Source organism: Lepus europaeus, chromosome 17 (genome assembly GCF_033115175.1).
Source record: "Lepus europaeus isolate LE1 chromosome 17, mLepTim1.pri, whole genome shotgun sequence".
Taxonomy (NCBI): domain Eukaryota; kingdom Metazoa; phylum Chordata; class Mammalia; order Lagomorpha; family Leporidae; genus Lepus; species Lepus europaeus.
In genome coordinates this window covers 10,011,285-10,036,316 of record NC_084843.1, presented here as the reverse complement: position 1 = coordinate 10,036,316, position 25,032 = coordinate 10,011,285, and the positions used below count along the sequence as shown (strand labels likewise).

The 25,032-nt window shown below is 52.8% G+C and overlaps 1 protein-coding gene across 1 annotated transcript in view; it reads left to right on the top strand.

Annotated features, from left to right (window-relative positions):
* PLPP4 (phospholipid phosphatase 4) overlaps positions 1–24,485 on the top strand; it is a 123,371-nt gene extending 98,886 nt beyond the window's left edge. Inside the window, exons 6-7 of the mRNA XM_062214512.1 lie at positions 12,425–12,595; positions 23,999–24,485. Coding sequence (XP_062070496.1) covers positions 12,425–12,595; positions 23,999–24,195 — 368 coding nt within the window. The 3' untranslated portion in view covers positions 24,196–24,485. The remainder of the gene's footprint in view (positions 1–12,424; positions 12,596–23,998) is intronic.
* The last annotated feature ends 547 nt before the right edge of the window (positions 24,486–25,032 follow it).

Sequence of the window (25,032 nt, the reverse complement as noted above, 5' to 3'; positions counted from 1 at the left end):
AATTTATTCTTTTTCTAACCTATTAAGCTAACTTAATTGCATCTTAATAATGTTAACCTTTCCTCTTTTTTCCAACATAAGCAATTTAGGCTATACATTTTCTTCTAAATATTGCTTTAGTACATTTCATAAGCTTTAATAATATTGTTTCCATTATACTTCTTTCTGTACATTTTATAATTCATATTATTTTCTTCTATGACCCATAAGTTATTTGAGTTTTTTTTTAAATATTTATTTATTTATTTGAAAGAGTTACACAGAGAGAGGAGAGGCAGAGAGAGAGAGAGAGAGGTCTTCCATCCGATGGCTCACTCCCCAAATGACCGCAATGGCTGGAGCTGAGCTGATCTGAAGCCAGGAGCCAGGAGCTTCCTCCAGATCTCCCACACAGGTGCAGGGGCCCAAGGACTTGGGCCATCTTCTACTGTTTTCCCAGGCCATAGCAGATAGCTGGATCAGAAGAGGAGCGCCAGGACTAGAACCAGCACCCATATAGGATGCCAGCACTGCAGGCCAGGGTGTTAACCCGCTGCAGCAGAGCGCCAGCCCTGTTATTTGAGATTTTTTTAAATTCCCAAACATTCTTGTTGTATTTTTTATATGACTTACAGTTTCGTTGTAGTCGGATGATCTATAAAAAGAACTGTCTTTTTGATCTTGAGACTGGCTTTGAGGATGGTCAGTTTTCATAAATATCCTATATGGCTTAAAGATAATGTGAATTTTAGCATTGTTGGATGAGGGGCCGGTGCTGTGGCATAGAGCGTAGAACCTACGCCTGCAGTGCCAGCATCTCATATGGGCACCAGTTTGAGTCTTGACTGCTCGTCTTCTGATCCAGCTCTCTGCTGTGGCCTGGGAAAGCAGCAGAGGATGGCCCAAGTCCTTGGGCTCCTGAACCCACGTGGGAGACCCGGAAGAAGCTCCTGGCTCCTGGCTTCAGATCAGCCCAGCTCTGGCTATTTCAGCCATCTGGGGAGTGAACCAGCGAATGGAATATCTTCCCCTCTCTCTCTCTGTCTCTCTCTGCCTCTCTGTAACTGTGCCTTTCAAATAAATAAATAAATCTTTAAGAAAATAAAATAAAATTATTTGATGAAAAGTTATTATATGCTCTTTAGACCAAGCTTTCTGTTTATATCTTACATATCCTACCTAATTTTCCTATTTATTCTTACTTTATCAATTACAAAGATATAGATGAACATTTTTCACTATTATGGGTAGATATTATGGTTCTGTGGTACTTGTAATTTTGTCCACTTTTAAAAGATTTATTTACTTTAAAGAACTAAAGAGAGAGAGAGGTCATCCATCTGCTGATTCACTCCCCAAGTTTCCTTGCTGTTTGCTTCTTTCCTCACTTCCTCTTCGGCATGTGAGTGTCGTGTAGTCTCGGGGACCTGAGATTTTCTCCAGGGTCTTCTAGTATGCCGTCCACCTTGGACTGCCCTGAGACTTCTTTGTCTCCTGCCCCTGGGCCCCACGGAGATGTCCAAGTGGAATCTGCTGGCCCCGGGATCTCTGTGGAGCACACTCAGGATCCACCTGACGTCGCTGTCTTTGCACCCAGAGTTCTCTCTCTCCTTTCACGTTGGTTTTGTTATTTCTTCTCTCTGTCGACACAGGGATATGTTTGAACAGTTACTTGATTTTATAATTCATCCCACAGGTGATTATTCCTAAGAAGATACATGTACTGCCACACCACCAGAGATGGAAGAATAGGTATTTTTGTATTGGAGAAGGGGCACTGGACTGAATCTTGGGAGTAGGCAGGTCTGGGTTTGAGACCAGCTTCCGACAGCTGTTCCCTCAGCCTCACTAATCCGTGTGTGTGTTGAATTTCTGTTTACAGGTTTCCAGACAAATCCAAGTCTTTTTGCGAGTTTGCTGAGGCAGGTGCTGTCATTCCCGTTCAGCACATGGACGCGGCCGGTGGTGGGAAACCACTCTGTGCCTCACCTGCGGACACCCGGCAGGGTCCTGCTTTTTGTGTCAGTGCTGTCTTGGATTGAAAGATTTCTAAAAACCCAGCAGGTGGATTTCAGTTCACTGCTTGGGGCAAGACATAAACACTGTCTTGAGGGAGGTTCTGCACTTAAGCTCTTGATAGAGCCCTTGGTGGGCCAGCATTGTCTGTGGAGGTCACAGGGGGTGAAAATACAGCACACTTGCATTCTCAAGTCGAAAATGGCCCTCTTCACTCTACAAAGCTGCACTTCTCCTGTGAACCTAAAATAAATCTTTCTGGAGTCGGATGGTGAAAGAGCGGAGGAGACAGATTTTGTATGCATCGGATTAGGAAGCTGCTTGTCCTGTTGAATAGCAGTTTCCTTAGGGGTGGGTGAGATGTGCGTGGCTGGTCTCTGGCCAAGGGAAATGCCCTGTCGGAAGAAGCAGAATGTGGGGCGAGCTCGGGATGCCCCACCTCTTCAGCTACACTGTCGCTCAGAGCTTCTTGGACTGGGATGGGCTGTGGTTCTCTCCAGGAACCAAAATGGTGGTCTCGCCTGGCTCAAGACTGTCACTTTCCCCCGTTCCTCTTGGGCAACACATAAGAGAAGATCTCACAGGGCCACGTGGCCAGCAGCCGCTGTGGACTGTCGCTGTTGGCAACCTCAGGGGCGCTTGCACCCACCATCAAGGCACTCAGGTGAGCTCACTGAGCAGACCTGTGGCTGCTGCCTTTTTGGTTATTTCTCAAAGTTGCACATTATTATTCCAATCTTGCCATCAAATTTGTGCTCTGCCAAGGCCCTCGGAGGTAACACAAAAATCATTTTTCATTAAAACATTATCTTTTGACGACTGCCCATCCGCTTATCAGCTCTGCTAATGGCATTACGGAAGAAGGTAATTTCTGCCTTTTGCAGGCTTATTCTTGTATTTATGTTTTAGATCATTGCGGGCCGTCAGCGAGGCTGAACAAGGAGAGCTGGTCCCGGGGATTTAGACCTTCTGTGGACGAGGGCGCTCTGATATGCAAAACTACATCCTATCTCTGGGACTGCGCTCGGCTCCCTCCGGGCGAGCGGGAGCATTCGTGACCCCTCATCAGCGGCGTGGGGTGGGCGAGGGGAGCCAAGGTGGCTTCTGTCATATGAAACTCTTAATCCTCCTCCACCCTGCTTCCCCATTCCCGGGATCAGGGCCTCCAGCAGTTGGACAAATGGCCGCCTCCTCCCGGCTGCCTTTCTTCCCTCGGCCTCGTTTCTTCTGCACTTCCTGTACACTGTGCCTGGTCAGTGTATAGAAGAAGAACAAAAATCCTCCTGTTTTAAAAAGATTTACTTATTTGTTTGGAAAGCTGAGAGGCAGAGAGAGATCTTCCATTTGATTCACTCCCCAAATGGCCACAACAGCTGGAGCTGGGCTGATCAGGAGCCAGGAGCTTCCTTCGGGTCTCCCACATGGGTGCAGGGGCCCAAGGACTTGAACCATCCTCTGCTGCCCTCCCGGGCGCACCAGCAGGGAGCTGCATCAGAAGTGGAGCAGCCGGGACTCGAACTGGTGCCCGTGTGGGATGCCAGCACTGCAGGCAGCAGCTTTACCACAGTGCGGGCCCCAACAAAGTCCTCTTTGAAGATACAAACTGGGGTTGCACAGGAGTTGCCGGTACACTTTTCTGTTTGCATTTCCTGGCTCCGACATTTGCCTGCAGGCTAATTACCAGCATCAGAGTGCCCTCCCCCCACCCCCACCCCCATTGCTCATTCTCCAATAAAGCAGTACAGCCATCTCCATCACAAGCTGGAAGTGAACCCAGCTCAGCTGGCTCACGTCTCACCCTGCCTAGCAACAGGCAGTGAAGGGCACAATCTTCGTTTTATGTGTGTTTCCATCCTTAAGGACCTTGGCCTGTTGCCCTGGTACTTAATAGGGTCGACTGTGTTTGAGGAAGGGGGTAGGCGGTTCTTCCCATGTATGTGTCCATTTGGGCACCACGCATTGGGCCGCTCTGTTGTCAGGCAGTGCACTGGGTCCTGGGACTTCAGTGGTCGCCCTGATGGACACATGCAAGGCTGGAACTGCAGTAATGCCAGGAACATCTGTGTGTTGTGCTCTCTTTGCAAAGAATTGGCAGTTTCTGATGAGCTGTATGAAATATAGGCCAACAGCTCAAACTCTCCAGGCCTCCACTTCTCGTGCATGAAATGCTATCGTCCTGTTGTTCTGGGGGTGAAGGAGGGTGAGCTAGTGAGGCCTTTGTGCAGAGGGGAGGCCCCCACACCCGACCACCTGGTGGTGCGCCTGGGGCCTCCTGAGGGTGCCGCAGCCTGCGTTCCTCAGACCCTTGGGATTGCATGTTGCTCCCCCTTTTGTGACTTTACCGCACCTGAGAACTCAGAGCAGCTTGCCTTGTCCCTGGAGCCTGTCCCGGGAAGTTGAGAAGTAGCCGTCAGTCTCTGGAGAACAGAGGGACCCCTGTTCTGAGTGCCCTGAGAGGGTTCCTGGATCACCCCTGCAGGAAGACCCCCGGGGAGAGTGTGTGTGAGACAGACAGAAGCAGACAGACAAAGGGCGGGCGGAACTGTGCGTGTCCGGAGGGTGGGGCCTGATAGAGTCCCCAGTGAGCTGCACTCACTGCAGTGAGCCATTGTCCTTCAAGGAGAGGTTAGACACCACTGGTATGAGATTCAGATTCAGGGGAGTTCAGAATTCTCTTCCTCCCAGCAAAGACAGACTTTTTATCTCCTGTACCAGAGCAAAACAAGTTCATTGTGAATAGGCTGGAAAGAAGGTGGAATTTTTTTTAAAAAAAACCATTGTGGATACTAAGTTTAGTATTATTTTTTAATTTTCATTATTGTCTTCCATTGAAGTGTATGCTGGCTGGCTGAGTAGCTAAATTGGATGTCAGTGCTCATCTGGTGATATTTTCATGAGACATTCATAGCTTTGTCTCCTTAATCTGTGTTGAATGATTTAGGTATACTATGGACTCATGTTCTCTCTAAGAGTTATAGCAACCCTATGTTCTTTTTTTGAAAATAAAACCTCCTAATGACCTAGCATATTATAGTAATGAATATACTTTGTCATGAAAAAGAAACAGAATGAGAAACTTAGCTAAGCTGAAACCGTGAGTTGAGAAACTAGGAAATTGAAGCTACATATTTAGGAACTAGTCGGGTTACAGGATTTGGAACCAGAGGTACGTTACAGTAGATCCCAACACCATGGACTTGCTTTTAGGGAGTCCAGAAGACAGCCTAGATGATGGGCCACATAGCACTGGAATGGCCTCCTCACGGTCCTGAGAGCCTCAGACTTCCTGCAGAGCGGGGTGGGACAGGAACTTCCGCTAAGTCATCTCCTTGAGTCTTCAGGTTGGTGAATTTTAACAGCTGAGATCCGCTGACAGCCCTGGGAGCTGCACACTGCAGAAGTAGACCCCTCCGAAGGCTTCTCTCTCAAGCTGGAGCTTTGAGGGTCAAGACCATGGCCCAGTGGCTGCTGCAGTGGCAGTGTTAGGGGGCGGGCACTGTGCCACACACTGGGCTGGGCACTTTACAGTTTCTCATTGACTGATCCTCACGTTACCCTTCAGAGTCCAGGGCTACCAAGTGTACTGTACAGAAGGCAAAACTCAGGCCCCAGGAAGGCCATCCACACCACACTCAGTGGCAGAGATGAGCACCACGTGTGTCTCGAAGCTCTGGCTCCTCGCCAACACACAGTGCTCCCTGCTGTTGGGCGGATCACTTAGTCTGCCAATCACCTGTGTAACTTAACGTGTTCCTGCTATCATGTTAAGTAAAACCCACCCACCCCCCCAGACTTATCATGCGATCTCTTGTGTAGAGAGTGGTGACAGGCTGACACTGGAATTATAAGAAGTCTATCTGAGCAGTCGACTGTTGGTGCTGGAAGGTGGGGCTTGAGTGAGCTCTGTGATTGGCAGCCTGCAGACCCAGCCCAGGTGAATCAACCCTCATGAGCTGTGTTTACTCTGTACTGTATTAATTTTTTTTATTAATTTTTTAACATTTTGAAACAGAGGTGTGTCCCACATATAGCAACAGGCGATCAAACGGAAGGGAACGCGAAGTCTGCATTTCCACGTGGCAGATCCTAGCTGGAGTGGAGGCAGGGTCGCATCTTTAGATAAAAGAGTTCTCTACAGTTTGTCCTGCTCCTCACTGCTCCAGATCGTCTCCCGACAGTGAAGCCAGGTGTTAGTTGTCATTTATCATCACAAGTGAGCCACTGAGTATTTGTTGCATCTGAGTGCCTGGAAACACTGGAATGATGGAAGATGGATCAGCAAGGTTTGCCCTTGCAAGCCATTTGACTTCAGTATCCAACGTGGTGTTCTGTCTCTGCCCAGCCCCTTGGGTGTGACTGGGTGGCCTCTGTGACTCTCATTAGACAGAAAAAACTAAAGCCCAAAGACTGAAAGTAACTTGCCCAGGATCCTGTATTCCAGCGACTGCCAGCTCCCAACACCGCACTCCTACTTGGAGGGGGCGGGCAGGCACTGACCAAGCAGGCTCGTTTCCTGTCTTGGCTTTGGATGGTCTTGGAGCTGCACTTGCATCCGCCCGTAACACCCTTCAGTGCTGATATTTGTTCAGTTCTTTGTTGCTCTTCTCTCTCTCGGAGAAGAAAATCCTATCTCCTCGCACATGATAAAATCAAAATTGGTAAAAATTGCCTCCTCCAAAAACCATTCTATCTTCAGGGACAGAAATGATCCATTCGTCTGGGGAAATTTATGGCAATTAGAAAAAGTGAAAAATAACAGCATTAAAAGTGGGGTCTGTCCTCCTGATTCTTATCTCAGTTTTTAGAGGTTCCTCTCTTTCTGGTGCCAAATTCTTGTTTCTTGCTATCATTAGAGCCCAAAGATTTTCCGTTTGGTTTAAAAGCCTCCTGGGGAAAAGTGGAAGTCACACTCTTTTTAAAAAATTTATTTTTTTCTTTTGTGACAAAGTTTCAGATTCATAGCAAAATTGAGGGAAGGAACAGAAATCTCCCATCTGCCATCCCCGGCTTCATGCACATTCTCTCCAGCATCCAAAGCCTGCATCAGAACCGTGCATTTGTTAGCATCTTAACTTAAAAACTTAAATTGGCGCAGCACGCTAACTCCAGTTTGCATTAGGGTTCACGGTTGGTGTTGTGTGTTCTGTGAGCCTTGAACGTGTATAGTGACACGTGTCCACCGGTAGAGCATCTGACAGACACTTGAAGAGTAGTTTCACTGCCCCCAAACCCTCTGTACTCAAGAAACAGGGTGGGAAACCATCACCATCGTTCGTCTTCTTCCAGTTGAGATCATCTTTGCTTCAAAGGCATGTCAGTATATAAGTATTTACAACCAGCTGTTGGAAGCCAGGAGATCCTGTTATGAGCTCTGAAAACATGGGACACATGTTCTTCCCCACCGATCACTGTGCCTGCCTCTTGTCAGTTGCAAAGGGGTGTGTGTGTGTGTGTGTGTGTGTGTGATCTTGTTTCCCTTCTTGCAAAATGCACAGTGCCCTGTCTGGCGTCTTTGAGTGCTCATTTTGCAGTCTGGGTTCTTATCAAGCTGGAATCTAGACCCGTGTTTCAGGGAAGGGATTGACACTCCCATAAAATGAATGTCATCTCAGTCACTCTGCCCTGAGATCAAAGGCTTTACATTTTTATTTATTTGAAAAGCACAGAGACAGAGGAGATCTTCATCTGCTGTCTCACTCCTTGAATACTTACATCAGCGGGGGGTATGCCAGCCCCAAGTCAGGAGCCCAGAACTCAATCCAGGTCTCCCATGTGGGCAGCAGGGACCCAAGGACTTGAGCCATCACCTGCTATCTTGTGCACACTTCCAGGGAGCTGGGATCAGACGTAGCACCCAGGCACTCTGCTAGGGGGTGCCAGAGTCCCTTGGGTAAGAGGATTTACAGCCCTGGGGTGTCTTTAACAGCCTTCCTGCATCTTTTTCTCCCAGTTGAATCTGAGTTTGCACCTTGATAGTTGTGAGTCCTAGGATCTTGCAATCGGGTGGCTCGTGGGAGGCTGCATTGTGAGCCCCTAGTCCCTTAGGAAGAGGTGACAGGGACAGCGTGGACTCATACCTACTCAGAGTCAAGTTCTAGTTCAGGCAGTTATTGGAAAAGCTGGAAGCAAAGAAGCCAGTGTTTCTGTGACTCAGATGTGCCTCCTGGGCCAGAGGGAGTCAGTGCAGAAGTCCTGTGTCAGAGGACTTTATGTTGGCTCAGTAACTGCGTAAACGTCAACGAGACAGTGACAAGCATGAAACCGAAGCCTCCTTATGTCTCCTAGAAAAGGAAGGGCACACGTGATGCCTTCACCATGTTGTCTGAGGCCCAGCCACGTGTGTGAAAGAGATGGCTGCTCCTGGATACTTGTGGGTTCTGGGCCCTTGCACTCAACCTTGAAAAATGCCTGTGAGGGGATCAGCGCTGTGGCATAGCCAGTTAAGCCACCACCCGCAGTGCCTGCATCCCATGTAGGCACTGGTTCATGTCCCAACTGTTCAGTTCCAATCCAGCTCCCTGCTATGGCCTGGGAAAGCAGCAGAAGATGGCCCAAGTCCTTGGGCCCCTGCTTCCACATGGGAGACCCTGAAGAGGCTCCTGGCTTTGGCCTGGCCCAGCCCTTGCCATTGCGACCATTTGAGGAATGAACCCGTGGGTGGGAAATTCTCATTCTCTCCCTGTCTCCCTGTCTCCCTCTCTCTCTCTCTCTCCCCCTCTTCCCCTCTTCCCTCCCTCCCTCCCTCCCTCCGTGTGTGCGTGCTGTCTACCTTTCAAATAGATAAAATGCATCTTTTAAAAATGCCCATGGGTCCCTCCTCCTTTCCAAAGAAGCAGAGGCATCAACGTTTTGCAGGGCTGAGGAAGAGGAGGCCGGTTCTCACTATGCGGGAGAGAATGCGTTGTACCTGCTCTCCATGATTGAGCCAAAGCCTGTGTGGCCAATTTAGAGTTCCTGGGCAGGAGAGGTCAGGTAGAGGCTGAGGAGCTCCCAGGGTCATGACCATGGAGGGCTGGGCAGCCTCCTCCCTTCCCCATCCCCTGAGGGTGCTCCGAGGGACTCGAGCCGAGGACTCATTTGTCTTGAAGTCCCCAAGTTGTTTTTGGTGGGGACACACGCGAATCCCTGCTCACCACCCGCTCTCTGTCCATTTACTTCTTGTTTGTTTTTTCTTTTTTTTTAAAGATTTGTTTATTTATTTGAAAGTCAGAGTTACATAGAGAAAGAAGGAGAGGCAGAGAAGGAGTGGGGGGGGTCTTCCATCCGCTGGTTCACTCCCCAATTGGCCGCAACAGCTGGAGCTGCACTGATCTGAAGCCAGGAGCCAGGAGCTTCTTCCAGGTCTCCCACGTGGGTGCAGGGGCCAAAGCACTTGGGCCATCTTCCAGTGTTTTCCCAGGCCATAGTAGAGAGCTGGATCAGAAGTAGAGCAGCCTGGACTCAAACTGGAGCCCATATGGGATGCTGGCACTGCAGGTGACGGCTTTACCTGCTACACCACAGCACCAGCCCCTTGTTTTTTCTTTTCATGAGAGATGCCGATCTGACAACCTGCGGCTGCTTCTCTTCTGATTTGGGTCTTGGAGACCTTTACCCACAGCCCCGCAAAGCCCCAGGGCAGTTCTGCCTGCTGCCCACATTTAGTGTGATGCGGTGCATTGACTCGCTGTTGGAACGAAGTCCTTTGTTCCTTCTGTAAGAACTTGGAATGGGACCTACACCGGGAAGCGGCAGCTGTCTGACCTGTCTCTCCCGCTCCGAGAACAAAGACAGAGCAAAGTGGATGAGGGTGGGAATTAAGAACCTGTTGCATTTGCTAGGATGATGGCCAAATGGGGCCACTTTGGAAGGCCGTGTAAATCCCTTACTGCCCTTCTACCTTAGCAGGCCTTCGAGAACAGGGCTGGACAACACATCTCACATACCCGTCCTCTGTGCGGAGTCCTGGCTACACGTCGGCACTGGCTGCCATTTGAGGACTGATCATTATCCAGACAGTTTCAGTGCACAAGCCGCTCACGTGTGCATTTCCTTACTTTTGCTTTCTCTTTATTCCCGGGTTATATCCGACTTTATAGTTTCTTTTCCTTGTTTATTTGGGTTCTGGGTAAGTTACCCTTTGGTACGTACAGTCCTGTGTTCGTGACTGAGGTCCCTTTTAGGAAGATATCTGGAAAAGCGGCAGGTTATTCTTTACTATGAACACCAGCTCTGACTGACTAGAATCTGCGAGTTAGGGCCCTGAACTTTTCGGTGAACAGCGTCTCCTAAGTGTTGGTCTTAACACAACATGATCACACTGTGCGTGGTTGCCTCGTAGTCTGTTGAGTGTGAACACAACATTTTGCTGGTCTGTGCCTCGTGCTGACCACTCTGAAGTTTTCCTATAGTTATGAGTAACTTTTGAGCAGAGTGTCACCTACAGTTTCCCCCCGTTTGATATTTTCTTAAAGGTGACTTTCGGAGATCTCTTGCCAAGATGACACAATGTGTTTGGGGTCAGGGCTTCTCTGACTGCTAAGTGCACAGGTGACTTGCGGATGGCATGAAATGCAGGTTCTGTCCCCGTAGGTCTGGGGTGGGCCTGGGGCCTGCCTTTGTAACCCCCTCCCACGGGAGGCCGGGCACCTGTTAGAGTTGTCAGCGTACTGACATTGGAGTGTTTGTATTACCCGTTTAATAAGTCATGCTGTGGGTCACCCCCTGGAGTGTCTTCTGATAGAATAAAAAAGGGAGAGAATGATCCAACATGGGAAGTGGGATACACAGCAGACTCATAGAATGGCAGTTGTCCTAAATAGCACTCTGGCTTCAGAATCAGCCCTTAAGACATTCGGATCTGGCTGAAGAGCCCATGAGAGGATTTTAGGCATGGAAAGCCAAGACACTCTGGCAAAAAAAAAAAAAAAAAAAACCTAAATGAAAGATCTCTGGGAGTGAGATCCCAGTAGAAAGAAGAGGCCATCAAAGGAGGAGGTACCTTTCTCTGAAGGGAGGAGAGAACTTCCACTTTGACTATGACCCTATCGGAATAAGATCAAAGTCAGTGAACTTTAAAGGCTTCCATAGCCTTGGCAACTCATGACTAGAACCTAGGGAGATTACTGATGCCATAAACAAGAGTGTCAAATTGTTAAGTCAACAACAGGAGTCACTGTGTACTTACTCCTCTTGTAGGATCTCTGTCCTTAATGTGTTGTTCAATGTGAATTAATGCTATAACTAGTACTTAAACAGTATTTTACACTTTATGTTCTGTGTGGGTGCAAACTGATGAAATCTTAATATATACTAAATCGATCTTCTGTATATAAAGATAATTGAAAATGAATCTTGATGTGAATGGAATGGGAGAGGGAGTGGGAGATGGGAGGGGTGCGAGTGGGAGGGAAGTTATGGGGGGTAAAAAGCCATTGTAACCCATAAACTGTATTTTTGAAATTTATATTTACTAAATAAAAGTTAAAAAAAAAAGTGAAATTTTGGTGGGGCAGGTGTCAGAGAAGGTGAGGAACTGTAGCACCTGCCTTCAACAGAGATCACATGTGACCACTGTTAGGATCACCTGGGGAGTTCAGAGGCATGCATGTGCAGGTGCACACACATGTGCACACAGACCAGAGCCCGCCTCAGGCCACTGCACACAGAATGCCTGGCAACGGGACCTGCCTGCCCAGACACTGCAGGTAGCTCCATGTGTAGCCTGGCAGGCCATGGCTCTGAGCCCACAGAGCCCCACCTTAAACCCCACTGAGTTCCTAATGTGTTTTAAGCCTGTTTGGGTGTGAAGCTCAGGGCTTCTTGTATGCTACACTCAGCCCCACACTTTGACAGTGTATTTAGCACAGCCTGAGCTGTCCTGGTGTTTCTGGAAAGCCATCACCGTTATTTCTAACAGAAAACAAGGCATTTGGCATCACTGGCTTCTCCATCAAACCCACTGACCCAGAACATTTCCTGGTTCGCTCTTAGAGAAACCACCATTGTATACCGTCTCCCAGGCCAGCAATCTGGGCTCACCCTCCTAGTCTAAGCAGCTCTCACAATCTTCTGTTCTTCTAGAACGTAACACTGTATATAAAAACTATTAGCATGGCCGTATCCTTCAATCAGACTGCAATCCCTTGGCATAACATCAAACGCATCGTTTGTATTCCCCACGCCTAGCACAGCACCTGCCTGCACAGGGTGTATCCATTAGTCAGGACTGAATGGATGACTTTGCTCGTGGGCAAGCCTGGAAGGTCACTCTCACGACCAAGAGCTTCCGCCAGCATGGTTCCTGCGGTAGCACAGATGGCCTAGACGGTGCCTGCTGTCACATGGCCTTGCCTTGGGGGTGTGCAGGATGGCGGACAGCGTGCCCAGCACGCCCTGAATCCGCCACTTACCGCCTGCTGCCGTAACTCGTGCCGTTTCTCTTTGGCAGTTGCCTTCTCGGGCCTCGGCTTCACGACGTTCTACTTGGCCGGCAAACTGCACTGCTTCACGGAGAGTGGGCGGGGGAAGAGCTGGCGGCTCTGTGCGGCCATCCTGCCCTTGTACTGCGCCATGATGATCGCCCTGTCCCGCATGTGCGACTACAAGCATCACTGGCAAGGTGAGTCCCCGCCCAGGCTCCAGGGACTGGGGTCGAAATGTTCCACACTGGGGAGGACCAAGTGTCCGTGAGCAGAAACTCAAGTAGGCGTAGACGGCGAAGTCGGTGCACTTTGGAAGCCCGGTGAGCTCTGGCCTCCATGCTGCCCTTGCTGGGGAAAGTGGGAGCTCCTCTGCTCCCCTTCCTTCATGTTCAAGGACATCAGGCCCTCCTGACTCACCCTTGGCCTCGGCCCCAAATGTGATTTCCCTGCTGGATTGCTTGCCTCGTCCTGGGTCTTGGTGCCAAGTGTTTTTTGGCTCCTTCCCCATATCAAACCCAGCCTACAAGAACAAATTTCTCATCATGGATGCTCTCCCAATGGGTGTGCTCAGCCCAGGCATGGAATTCAGCAATGTTCCTCACCCTTGGGACGTTCGTCCAAATCAAAACAGCACAAAACGGCCGGCGCCGTGGCTTAACAGGCTAATCCTCCGCCTGCGGCACCGGCACACCGGGTTCTAGTCCCGGTTGGGGCACCGGATTCTATCCCGGTTGCCCCTCTTCCAGGCCAGCTCTCTGCTATGGCCCGGGAAGGCAGTGGAGGATGGCCCAAGTCCTTGGGCCCTGCACCCGCATGGGAGACCAGGAGAAACACCTGGCTCCTGGCTTCGGATCAGCGCGATGCGCCAGCTGCAGCGGCCATTGGAGGGTGAACCAACGGCAAAAAAGGAAGACCTTCCTCTCTGTCTCTCTCTCTCACTATCCACTCTGCCTGTCAAAACAAAACAAAACAAAACAAAACAAAAAAAACAGCACAAAACAAGGGAGGGGCTTGTTCCTGGGACAGAACTGACCCTGGCCCCTGCAGATGAACTGCAGCTTACAGTCTGCCAGCAAGACAGCGCCACCTGTCCCAGCAAGCTGGAACTGCAGCCTAGAGCAGTCCTCAGATCACCCTGACCAGGTTGCCCCAAGCTAGGAGTTGTACCTGAGGGTGGGCAATGGGGGGGCGGGGGCTGGGAGGGGTGTCAGAAACCTTCCTGATTGACAGGCGGACCTACCTGTCCTTTCTGATGAAGTCTGAGAAGCACTGGCAAAGCCTTCTATCTTGCAGGTTGACTTTGAGCAAACGAAGCAAATTCAGGGAGTTGACACCTAGCTTCTGTGTGGCGCTTTTCACCAGCAGGCTGCGACCCAGCCGCTTCCCCTTGTGCTGTTGTCAAAGGACAGCACCAGCCACTGTGCCCATCTGCACTCCTTCCTGTCTCTGCAGCCAGCTGCCTGCGGGACTCCTTTCCTCTCACTCTTTTTTTTTTTTTTTTTGAAAGGCAGAATTAGAGAGAGAGACAGAGAGAAAGGTCTTCCTTCCATTGGTTCACCCCCCTAATGGCTGCCACGGCTGGTGCTGTGTGCCAATCCGAAGCCAGGAGCTTCCTCCTGCTCTCCCTTGCGGGTACAGGGCCCAAGGACTTGGGCCATCCTCCACTGCCCTCCCGGGCCACAGCAGAGAGCTGGACTGGAAGAGGAGCAACCGGGACTATTACCCGGCACCCCAACTGGGACTAGAACCCAGGGTGCCAGCGCCGCAGGCAGAGGATTAGCCAAGTGAGCCAAGGTGCCGGCATCCTCTCACACTTCCAGGGTTTTGTCCTGGTGGCACGTGGGAAGCAGGCAGGGCCAGACGTGTGGGCAGCTCCAGAACAGGGCTCCATCTCCCTGTTCTCTCTGGGGGCCGCGGCCTCCTCCCAGCACTGCTCCGGCTTCTCTCGCTCCTTCCTGCCCTCAGCTCCACCCTCTGCCCTCTTGGAGGTCGTGCCCCGGGTGTCGTGTGCCACCAGCAGCATTGAGCTGGAGGGTGCAGGGTTAGGGAGAGGTGTTCAGACAGGGGTGAGACAGGAGGCTGCCTCACAGGTCAGGTAGTGACCAGGGACTCCTGAGGGTGGGCAGGAAAGAGCCACAGGGCTGGGCCTGGGCCCTCCTTCGTTGTCAGTTTTCGTGGCTGACTTGATGAAGCTCTGGATAACATGAAACCACACCATGGGAGGCGGGAGAGGGGGACTCTGAGTCGGCAGGCCAAGGGCACCCTTAGACCTGGGAATGTTTTCCCATAGAATCACGGGTGCCAGTGTGGTCAGGGCGCTCCCTACAGAGTCTTACAGGCCAGTGGCCGTTTGTGGTTAGCTTTGCCCCTGTGGAGCACAGGAGCAGTGACCCCCAAACATTTCGGAGCTGTTCCGTGGATTCATGAAGTCCTGGGTCCTCGTGGACTCGGAACTAGGAAGGCAGCTATGCCCGCCACCGTGCCACCAGTGCCGCCACCTGCTCCGTACGGGAAACCTCTCGACACAGGTGCAGACTGGGATCCTGGATGCCTGGGGCACTGCTTCTAGGGAACCGTGCGCTGTGATCCCCCAAACACCTGACTTGGTGGCAGCCGGGTTCTTGGAACATAGTCTGTTGGTTAGCTGTGAGTGTCCAGTTACCACTTGTATTCAACCACTCTGGCTATGGAGGCCGATTAGGGTTTCAGAATCGCACCGGTTTCTCCTTTATCTTGGGAATCGGTAAGAGCCGTCTCGTGGCGATCATAGGCCGAGAGCCTGGGATGGGAGAGTGACCTCTCTTAAGCCCTCTCTGGCCCTAACCTGCCCTCTTCCTTGTCGTCTCCCTGGCCGATGGGAAGATTATGGAAGTGCAGCTCTGGGCTGCAGGGACGGTGGGTTCACGAGGCAGTGGGGGCTGAGGCCTGCTGGCAGCCGGACCTCACAGCCATCCCTGCTGGGGGCCCACGAAGAACTCTGAGCAGCAGAGAATAGAGAGTGCCCGATAGGAGAGGCAGAGCAAGACTTTGTGCCCAGCAATGTCCGGGGTCGTAGACGGGGAGCAGAACCAAACCAGGTCAAGTTAGGCTTCTGCGGCTGGAGCTGAACTTGCGGCAGCCAGTACACGGGCTCTGAGTCAGGCTCATCGTACCCGAGTTCCCCTTTATGTGACAGTCATTGTCTACACTGCTTCCTCTCTACTTGGGGTGGGTGGGGTGATTGTATCTCCCAGGGGACATTTGGTGTTTTCGGTTGCCACGCGTTGGGAGGGAGGTTCCTGGCATCAGGTGGACAGAGGGCTAGAGGCTACAGGGGGTACTCAGCCTCCCACACTGCACAGGACAGCTCCTCACCCACCCCAGTCTGTAGCCCCAGACGTCAGCACTGCCAGGCTTGAGAAACCCTGAGCTACGGCCGGGTTTTGGCTCCATCTTTCTTTCCCTTCTGACATGTCAAGAAGCAGCCACGTTTCAGGAGTGGGAAAATTCAGTCACGGAACACTCAGTTATTTTTTTAAAGATTTTATTTATTTATTTGAGATGCAGTTATAGACAGAGAGAGGGAGAGACAGAAAGAAAGGTCTTCCATCCACTGGTTCACTCCCTAAATGGCCACAGCAGCCAGAGCTGGGCTGATCTGAAACCAGGAGCCAGGAGCTTCTTCTGGGTCTCCCACGTGGGTACAGGGGCCAAGCACTTGGGCCGTCTTCCACTGCTTTCCCAGACCCTTAACAACAGAATTGGAGGTGGAGCAGCCAGGACACGAACCGGCACCCATATGGGATGGCAGCCTGGCAGGCAGAGGCTTAGCCCATTACACCACAGCCCTGGCCCCTGAATACCAAGTTATTAAGGGAGGAACCCAGGAAGCCTCGCAAGACCCCCTGCTTGGAGAAGGAGTGGACAGTGAGGCTTTGGGCGGCTGGGTGGGTGCATGTTTGAGACAGAGGCCTGATGGAGATGAACTACTCATTTTCCTTTGGTGGGTGGAGCCGCTCAGTGTTCATGGCCAAGGACCGTCCTTCATGATGAGGGTTCCCACAGAGCCCCAGGAGCTTGAGCAGAGCCCAGGGCCCTCTCATAATGGACCTCAGTCAGCAGCATTGATGCCGTGAGATTTTATGGCTCCATTTCAATTTTGATTTGAGCGCTGTGCCTAGTGTGGAAGAGCATCCAGTTACTCCATTACAGTTTCCTACCCAATAAATAGCCCATCCGCCCCAGCAGCTTGCCACGTCCATGGTCACGGTTGCTTCCTGTCATTGATACCCGCCTCTCTGTTCTGCCTCTCCAACCTGCTCCACATCCACAAATCTGTTGTTTCCATTAAATGAGGAAAACACACGGGCCTGGACCACGGGAGAAGGGGGGACATTCAGCAGATCTTCCCCAGGCAGGGCCCTGGCTCAGTCAGTCAACCCTGAATCTCTGTGTGGCTGACGTCCCCTGAGTCTGGCCTCCAGCTCAGCGGGAAGCTTGGAGTGTCACAGGTGACGAGCCTCATAGAAAAGCTCACCTGTGGGACTGAGCACGGGTGTTTTCCAGTGCAAACGCTCCGCACAGTTCCCATTCTAGAGAAAGTGAATGCAGAGAAAGCGCAGAGCCTGCCATGAAGCCCGCTTGTGCCTCTACTCACACTGGTGTGTCTGTGGTTTCTGGCCAGCAGAGTCTTGCAGCTGGGAGCAGCAGGAACGTGTGGTTTGCAGCATCACTGGGCACGGGCCCAGTGTGTGGCTCCAGGCTTGCCGCAGGTTGGGGATGGCCTTAAGCCCTCTGACTGCTCACATCATGGGTCCTGTAAGCAGCCCCGAGAGCCTACTCCTTTCCAACAAACGGACGTGCTACACATTGATGGTCATCTGCCCCGTCCTCTAGACCGAGTCAGCAAACTTTGGGAAGGGTCGGGGGTAAGTGGCCCTGTCTGTATGTGGCCGCCCGGTCTCTGTAGCAGCTACTCTGGTTGTAATGCGTGCGCGCAGCTCCTGACCCCTGCCCTGGAATTTTGGGGATCTGTGCCCTTCTGTTGTCATGGCGCAGAGCAGGTGCTTCTGCGAGGCTCCGAGGGCTGCCACAGCGAAGCGCCAGAATCAGAAATGTTTCATCGCACAGTCCCAGGGGCTTCATGACAGCCAGGGTGCGCAGGGCCCCTCCCCTCCCCACCGCTCCCAGCCGCTCATAGCCATGGCTGTGGCTTGGCTGTGGCAGTGTGTGCCCACCCTCTGCCTCCACTCTCCCTGGATTTCCCCCTGTCCTCTCCCCTCCATGTCCATGCTGCCTCTTTGTAGAAGGATACTGGTCCCAGTGGATGAGGGCCCACTCAGGTCACCACCTTCAAAGACCCTGTTTCCAAAGAAGGTAGCAACCTGAGGAACTAGGGGTTAAGACTTCCGAGTGACTGTGGAAAGAACACCACTCCTTTAAGATTTATTTTGTTTATTTGAAAGACAGAGTTACAGAGAGAGGTAGAGCCAGAGAGAGGGAGGTCTTCCATTCTGTTAGTCCACTCCCCAAATGACCACAACAGCCAGAGCTGAGCTGATCCGAAGCCAGGAGCCAGGAGCTTCCTCCTGGTCTCCCATGCGGGTGCAAGGGTCCAAGCACTTGGGCCATCTTCTACTGCTTTCCCAGCTCATGGCAGAGAGCTGTTTGGGAAGAGGAGCAGCCAGGACTAGAACCGGCATCCATATGGGATGCTGGCACTGCAGGCTGGGGCTTTACCATGCTGTGCCACAACACTAGCCCCAGAACACCACTCCTAACAGTGCTCAGTAAAAGCTGAATGAATGAGTGATTTTGACTAAATTGTGTTCCTTTGTGAATAGTATCAGTTTTTCATTAACCTTGTTGTCTATAAACTGTTTACTTTTGGAAATAATCAAGAAGCTACAGAGCTAGCACTAGGACACCCACAGTCCACAGCAGAGTACCGGGGCTCAGCACCCAGCTCTGTGTCCTGATTCCATAGGACACCCACAGTCCACACCAGAGTACCGGGGCTCAGCACCCAGCTCTGTGTCCTGATTCCATAGGACACCCACAGTCCACAGCAGAGTACCGGGGCTCAGCACCCAGCTCTGTGTCCTGATTCCATAGGACACCCACAGTCCACACCAGAGTACCGGGGCTCAGCACCCAGCTCTGTGTCCTGATTCCATAGGACACCCACAGTCCACACCAGAGTACCGGGGCTCAGCACCCAGCTCTGTGTCCTGATTCCGTAGGACACCCACAGTCCACACCAGAGTACCGGGGCTCAGCACCCAGCTCTGTGTCCTGATTCCGTAGGACACCCACAGTCCACACCAGAGTACCGGGGCTCAGCACCCAGCTCTGTGTCCTGATTCCGTAGGACACCCACAGTCCACACCAGAGTACCGGGGCTCAGCACCCAGCTCTGTGTCCTGATTCCATAGGACACCCACAGTCCACACCAGAGTACCGGGGCTCAGCACCCAGCTCTGTGTTCTGATTCCAGCTCTGATGGCTCAGGCTGTTCCTGGGAGACCTGGATTGAGTGCCCGTGTCCCGGGGGCGCCACCCTGGCCGTTACGGGCGTTTGAGAAGTAGACCAATGGATGGAAGCACGCGTGCTCTCTCTCTCTGCCTCTCAAATAAATAACATTTCATATGGAAAAAATTTAAAGTCACGCTTCATTTCTTAGTTCTCTTTGTTTACGCCCCGTGCCTGTGTGTCAGGCACGTTTCCCAGTGGAGGCGGGGCATGACGGTGTTGGGTAAGACACGGTGACCGCCCTTCTCGCCTACAGTGTATCCGGCAGATTGCACACCCTCTGTGCTCCAGAGCTCGTTTTAGAGAAGCTCAGAGTCACACAGGCAGGAGGGAGCTTCCCTCACAGCAGAATCACCACAAATAATAAAAAGAACCACAGCAGAGGACATGGAGTTGTGGAGTTTGCCAGAGCTCATTTTTGCCCTAGCATCTGGAGTCACGGAGCCCAAGGCATACCAGGTGCCCAGGCAAGCCAGCTCAGTGATGCGGTGTGTTGCCATGGCAACAGTGCGGGTTGTGCCCCTCCTGGAGACTTGGCTGCACCTCTTCAGGAGGCTCTCCGGCTGCCTGTGGCCTCGATGTGCCAGGCTCGTGAGGTCTTTCCTCTCCTTTGACATTGTGAGAAGATAGTTAAGGACTCAATTCCTGGCCACCTCATTCAAAGTTTGGCCCCTTTTCTATCATTAGAATTGATCCTTTTTACGAATAACTTTATTGGGATATTAATCTATTCTTTAATATTGCGGTTTCCCCTGTGAAAGTCTGCAGTTCAGTGGAGTGTGCATATGAAGTTGTGCAGCCATCTCCACTGTCTGCTTCCAGAACATTTCATCACCCCGAAAAGAGACCCGTCAGCAGCCACTCGCCAGTCCCCCACCCCCCAGGCCCCGCCACCACAAATCGCTTCTCTGTGTGTAGGTTGCCTGTCCTGGACACTGCGTGTGAGCGGGGTCCTGCACCGCCTGGCCTCTAAGTGCGTCCTGCTGCTGTCCTGCAGCTCATCTCAGTCCCCTCAACATCTGGAGTAAAGACTGCCGAGCTCTGGGAACATGAACGTGGATGGGGTGGTCGGGGTCCTGGACACCACCGCGTGGGACGGCGGCAGACCTGGGGAAGGGATGCAGCACCGAGCGGCACGTGTGAGGCTGCGGCGTACAGAGCGGGCGGCCCAGGACCGGAGTGGGGCCCCGATCCCGGCCGAGCCACAACAGTGCCATAAAGGAATGTGGAAAGCAGTCTTCCCCAGCCCAGGCCAGGTGACTGGTCAGCCTGTGTCCTCCGAGACCCCACCCCTCCCACATTGACCAGGTCCTTTACGCACACTCTTCCATTGCCCGGGAAGCTGCAGGTGCCGTCCTCGCCTCGTGTCTTCCCCTGCCCTGGTTTATGCCTGCTCAGCCGTGGATCGGCTGCAGTCTCCTCCTTCAGGGTGGGCCTGGCTGCTGCCACTCGCCAATCAGCGGTCGTAACTTGGTGTCCGCCCTGCCCCTTAGGACTGTCAGCACTGCAGGGCAGGGGCTCTCCAGTTTCCTCCGTGCTCATGTCCAGGACCTCACTGTCATGCCTGACACCTGATCCCCATGCAGGACACGGGTGTTGAAAGAACAACATCGATGCTAAGCAGGGAGCCAGCAGCGTTTGTATCCCAGCAACACCGAGATCCTTGTCTTTCCCTTTTGAGCCGCCCCGGGTTGTTGTACTTGGGATGAAGTCAATACCAAGTAGTTTTGCCTCCCCCCAGTACAGACCCACCTGTCCCCGACCTGCTTTTCTGCACACAGGATGGGGGTGTGAGTTTCTAGAATAGCAATAGGCCATACTCCCTCCTACAGTGAGCTGCGTTTTGGGTCTCGCTCACCACCTTCGGGATGAACAAAGCCCTGAGTGGGCAGAAAAGGCAGCTTGGACAGGCTTCCTATTGCTCTTGTTGATTCTGATAACCCCACGGTGGTGTCTGTCTCAGCGTTTTACTCGTTCCATCCGACGGAAAGACGGCAGCGGTGGGAGCCGCCATTTCCCTATGTGCTGCTCTGTAGGGAGCCTGGGGAGCGTGCCCTTGGAGCGGTTTGATGTGGACTGGTCCATGACCCACCTAATGAAATGCTGTGCCACGGGAATGGAATGTAGAACGGGGCTGCGTGTAGGCTTTGCTCTTGGGTCTGTTCCATAGTCAGTCACTCAGATGCCTACGTTGTGGATCATTTTAGATGCTAATAAAAATAACACCCCACAGGGCTCTTCCCTGGGGGTTAGAAGAGAGAACAAAACAATGGCGCAACTCGGAGACCTTGGACTAGAATATATTTTATAGGCTGCTGACCACAGGCTACGTGAAAAGGATCTTCATTTGAGCAACTGCCTGCCTTCACGGTAGCTATGCCTACGGCTCTGCTCCGGAATTGATGGTCTGTATGGCATTACAGTGTCGTGGGTGACAGTACTTTCTAAGTTCATTAGAAGTGCATTTAAAACCCTGTGAAAGTGTCGCCTTGCTGAAGGGGTCAGGACTCCTGACTGCCGAGTTGCTGTATGAGAGAGAGGAGAGGCAGGGAGAGATAGTGCCTGGCAGTTCCAAGCCAAGAGGTGAGGGGAGCAGAGCAAGAAGGAATGGGGTGGCTACTATTTTTTTAGGTCCTTTATTTTTGGCCTGGTCCATGGCATAATGTGCAGAAGTAATGTACTATGAGTTCATCAGCACCCAGTGAGGGTGGATGTTGACTTGAGAGCTCAGGCAGCCGAAGCTCTGGGAGCGGAAGCGACTTCCCTGGGAGGCTGACACGAGGGATCAAGTTCCTGGACCCCTGCACCCAAAGGTCATGCGCTTGTTGCATGTTCTTATGTTAAAAGCCTGGAGCGGGAAAGCAGCTCCCCCGTGGGCCAGCAGCTGAGCCAACCCCGAGTTACTGTGCACGCACTTCCCTCCCCACACTTAGTTCTGCGGAGAGCAAGGTGTTGGTCGAGGTGTTCAAGGGACTCAGCAGCCAACAGCAGAGACACAGCCGCTGTCTTTCTGGAGTTTTGAGTCCAGTGCTAAACGTGAAATGATCACAGGTTGTCATTTGTCACGGCTCCGTGCAGGGAGCGGGGAGGGCTGTCAGTCTAGCCTGGATGTCAACTGAGGCTCTGTAGCCCCGAGGTGTAGAGCGCCGTAGCCCCGAGGTGTTGAGCGCCGTAGCCCCGAGGTGTAGAGCTGTGCTCCAAGGCAGCGGGAGGAGATGAGGCGAAGGGCTGCCCGGGCGTCCAGCATCAGAACAGCACCTGCAGAGCCCTGCAGGCTGACAAATCAGGTGTCTGAAGATCGGAAAGGGAACCAAGGCTGTGGCAGGTGAGGAGGAGGGGAGGTGTCCAGCATGGTGGGCAGGGCTGAACAAGCGGCTTTGAGAGACGCGGGCTTGGCTGGGGCTGTAACAGCTGCGGCAAGGATTCAGCCGGGCTGGCGTAGGGCTCCGTGCCCTGGCGTCAGCCGCGCCGGCTATGGCTTCATCCCCTTGCACTTGACAGTCAGCTGCTTCCAGCCTCCAGGGCCCTGATGTTGGTGCTGCAGGCACAGAACCATCTTAGGTAAAAGAACTTTTCTCCTCTCTATGTTCCTTTACCTGTCTCGCCATTGTAGGCCAAGAAAATTGCCCGCACTTAATAAACTTCTTTAAAAAGAACTGAAGGCTGTCTCTCAGGGAACATTTTACGTTGTACTATTAGACTGGTAGAGACGCTGTGGGTGGAGGCAATTCTAGGAGCGCAAATGAAATACACACACGTTACCCCCATCCTGCAGCGTTAGCCTGGTTAGATATAGCTCGTGCCAAGGTACCTGGAGGGGAATCCCCAAAGGACTGAGGAGTGGGGTGCCTGCATCTAAACCCTGACAGGTGCCTCTCCTTGACGGGCACTCAGTTTCACCTGCAGGAGACGGCGGAATTAAGGTCTGTGCTCAGTGGGATGCTTCCAGGGAAGTGTTGAGAAACACACCACCCTGAGCAGTGATCCCCAAGGAAAACTCTTGGCCCCCACCCCCACCTTGGTGGCTGCACCTCTCAGCCCGTGGGGGCGAGCTGCTGTCTCAACTGGGACTTGGGGAGTCCCATGGTAATCAAGCCTGATGGACCAGCACGGTGGACCGGTGTGGGCTGTAGAGTCAGGGCACCAGGATGCATGCCCAGGGCTTCTGGGAGACTGGGGCTACTGCTGCCTGCCTGTAGGTAGTTTGTGTGAGCCAACAAGAGAGTGAGTGTGGAAGTGGAAGCCACCAGCAGGGAACTGGGCAGTCCAACCTGGCAGTGACCTGGATCCCCAGAGTTCCGCATCTCTTCAGTTCGGGGAGATTCGCCATTGTGCTAGGCCCTTTTCAGCAAGAGTAATCCATAGGAATGCTGAAAGTCCTCACGCACCCACACCAGCCAGGGCTGCTGGGGCGAGCCCCTCTCATGGGGTCTCTGTTGAGCATCCTCTTTGGCAAGGGGCTGCCCCCAGCGGAGGGGCCTGTCCTGCCTGCAGCCACGCCCTCCCGCCACATCTTCCATCTTCTCCCCCTCCACGGTGAGATCTGCAGCTCAGCAGGGGGATTGGGCCCCTCCCACCTAAATCCGCCAAGTGTGCATGTGGGAAATGTTTTATTCACTTTGTGATTCAGGATCCATTTCATCTCTGGGAAAACGCTTGCCCCAGGGCAGAGACCAGCATGCTCAGTGGGTTCCTGTGGCGCACCAGCCATCACTCAGGACGCTGGTGGGAACTTGCCCACCAAAAAGCAGTGACAGTCCCCGAGGGGATTTAGAGCCTGTTGAGAATTGACTTCGACAATCAGGAACATGGATCTGAGTGCCTGCAGGGCTCGTCTGGGAGTTACGGAAGGCGAGGGAAGAGAGAAGCAAGTGCCCGTTATCACCATTGGAGCGCTCAAAATGCTGACAGCCAGCAGAGGCCACCGGGGCGCATAGCTCCAGCGTGGCTGCCCCGTCTCCTAGTCTTCCGGGGGGTGCCAGCAGCCAGCCAGTCCCTGGCGCAGGTGGGAAAAGCGCTTTCTGGAACACGTCACTGGCCGCGCAGGAAGGAAGAGTAACACGTTTCTCCCCTTCTCTTTCCTGCCCAGATTCCTTTGTTGGCGGCGTCATTGGCCTCATATTCGCTTACATTTGCTACAGACAGCACTACCCTCCCCTGGCCAACACGGCGTGCCACAAACCGTACGTCAGCCTCCGAGTCTCGGCCGCGCTGAAGGAGGAGAGGCCCACGGCCGACAGCGCGCCCAGCTTGCCTCTGGAGGGCATCAGCGAGGGCCCCGTATGACGGGTGGCCCGGGAGGATGGACACTGAGCCCCCCTCCGCCCCGGGCACGCCCTTGCACCCTGACATCAAAACGCAGTAGAACGAGTTTTCTGTAGTGTGTCTCTCACCTGTTGTTTCTCAAGGTTACCTTTCCACTCCTGTTTCACCGATGGGGTTCCTGCTGCTCTCGGTGTCCACGTCCAAGGTTCTCCAGTTTGCAAGGGGAGGACACGGGACCAGTCCCCGAGGGACACGTGGCAGGGGGCTGCCAGGCCAGGCCAAGGTAGCTCGGCCGGTTCCTGTCTCTGAAATGTTTGCTGTCAGCCACCTTCTTGTTGTCATGGTTGTACACACAATAAAGCCTCCCACTTGGAAGACTTGGTGTTGGCCGTGTCCGGTGCAGCAGCAGCCACTCGGAGCTACACGGGTTTCACGGCGGAGGCCCAAGGCCAGCTCTGTCTGTAGGCCCTTCCAGATGGTGAGCTTCGAGCCAAGGCCCAGGGCTTTCTGAACCATCAGCTTCTCACAGCACAGGGCTCTGGCATGGATTTGCAGCTTGGAGCTACGGCCTTAGCATTTCTAGAGCCCAGAAGGAAAGAGAGGGCTTTGTGTTTAGACCTCCACCCAACACAGTGAACACGAAGGCGCCCGGGCTGGGGAGGAGGTTACTACGATGGCAGGGGCTTGTGGGCATGGATCCTCCCCACCCTCCCCCGTAGGATTGTGAACCAGATCTGTGGCTCAGCCACTTCCAGGGGATTCTGTAGCACCCCGTTTTTGGGAGGAGGAAGGTCTTCATTGGCCCTTGTGCAGGAAGTAGTGTGACTAATCTCACAGATCCAGAAGTCGGTGCCTGGG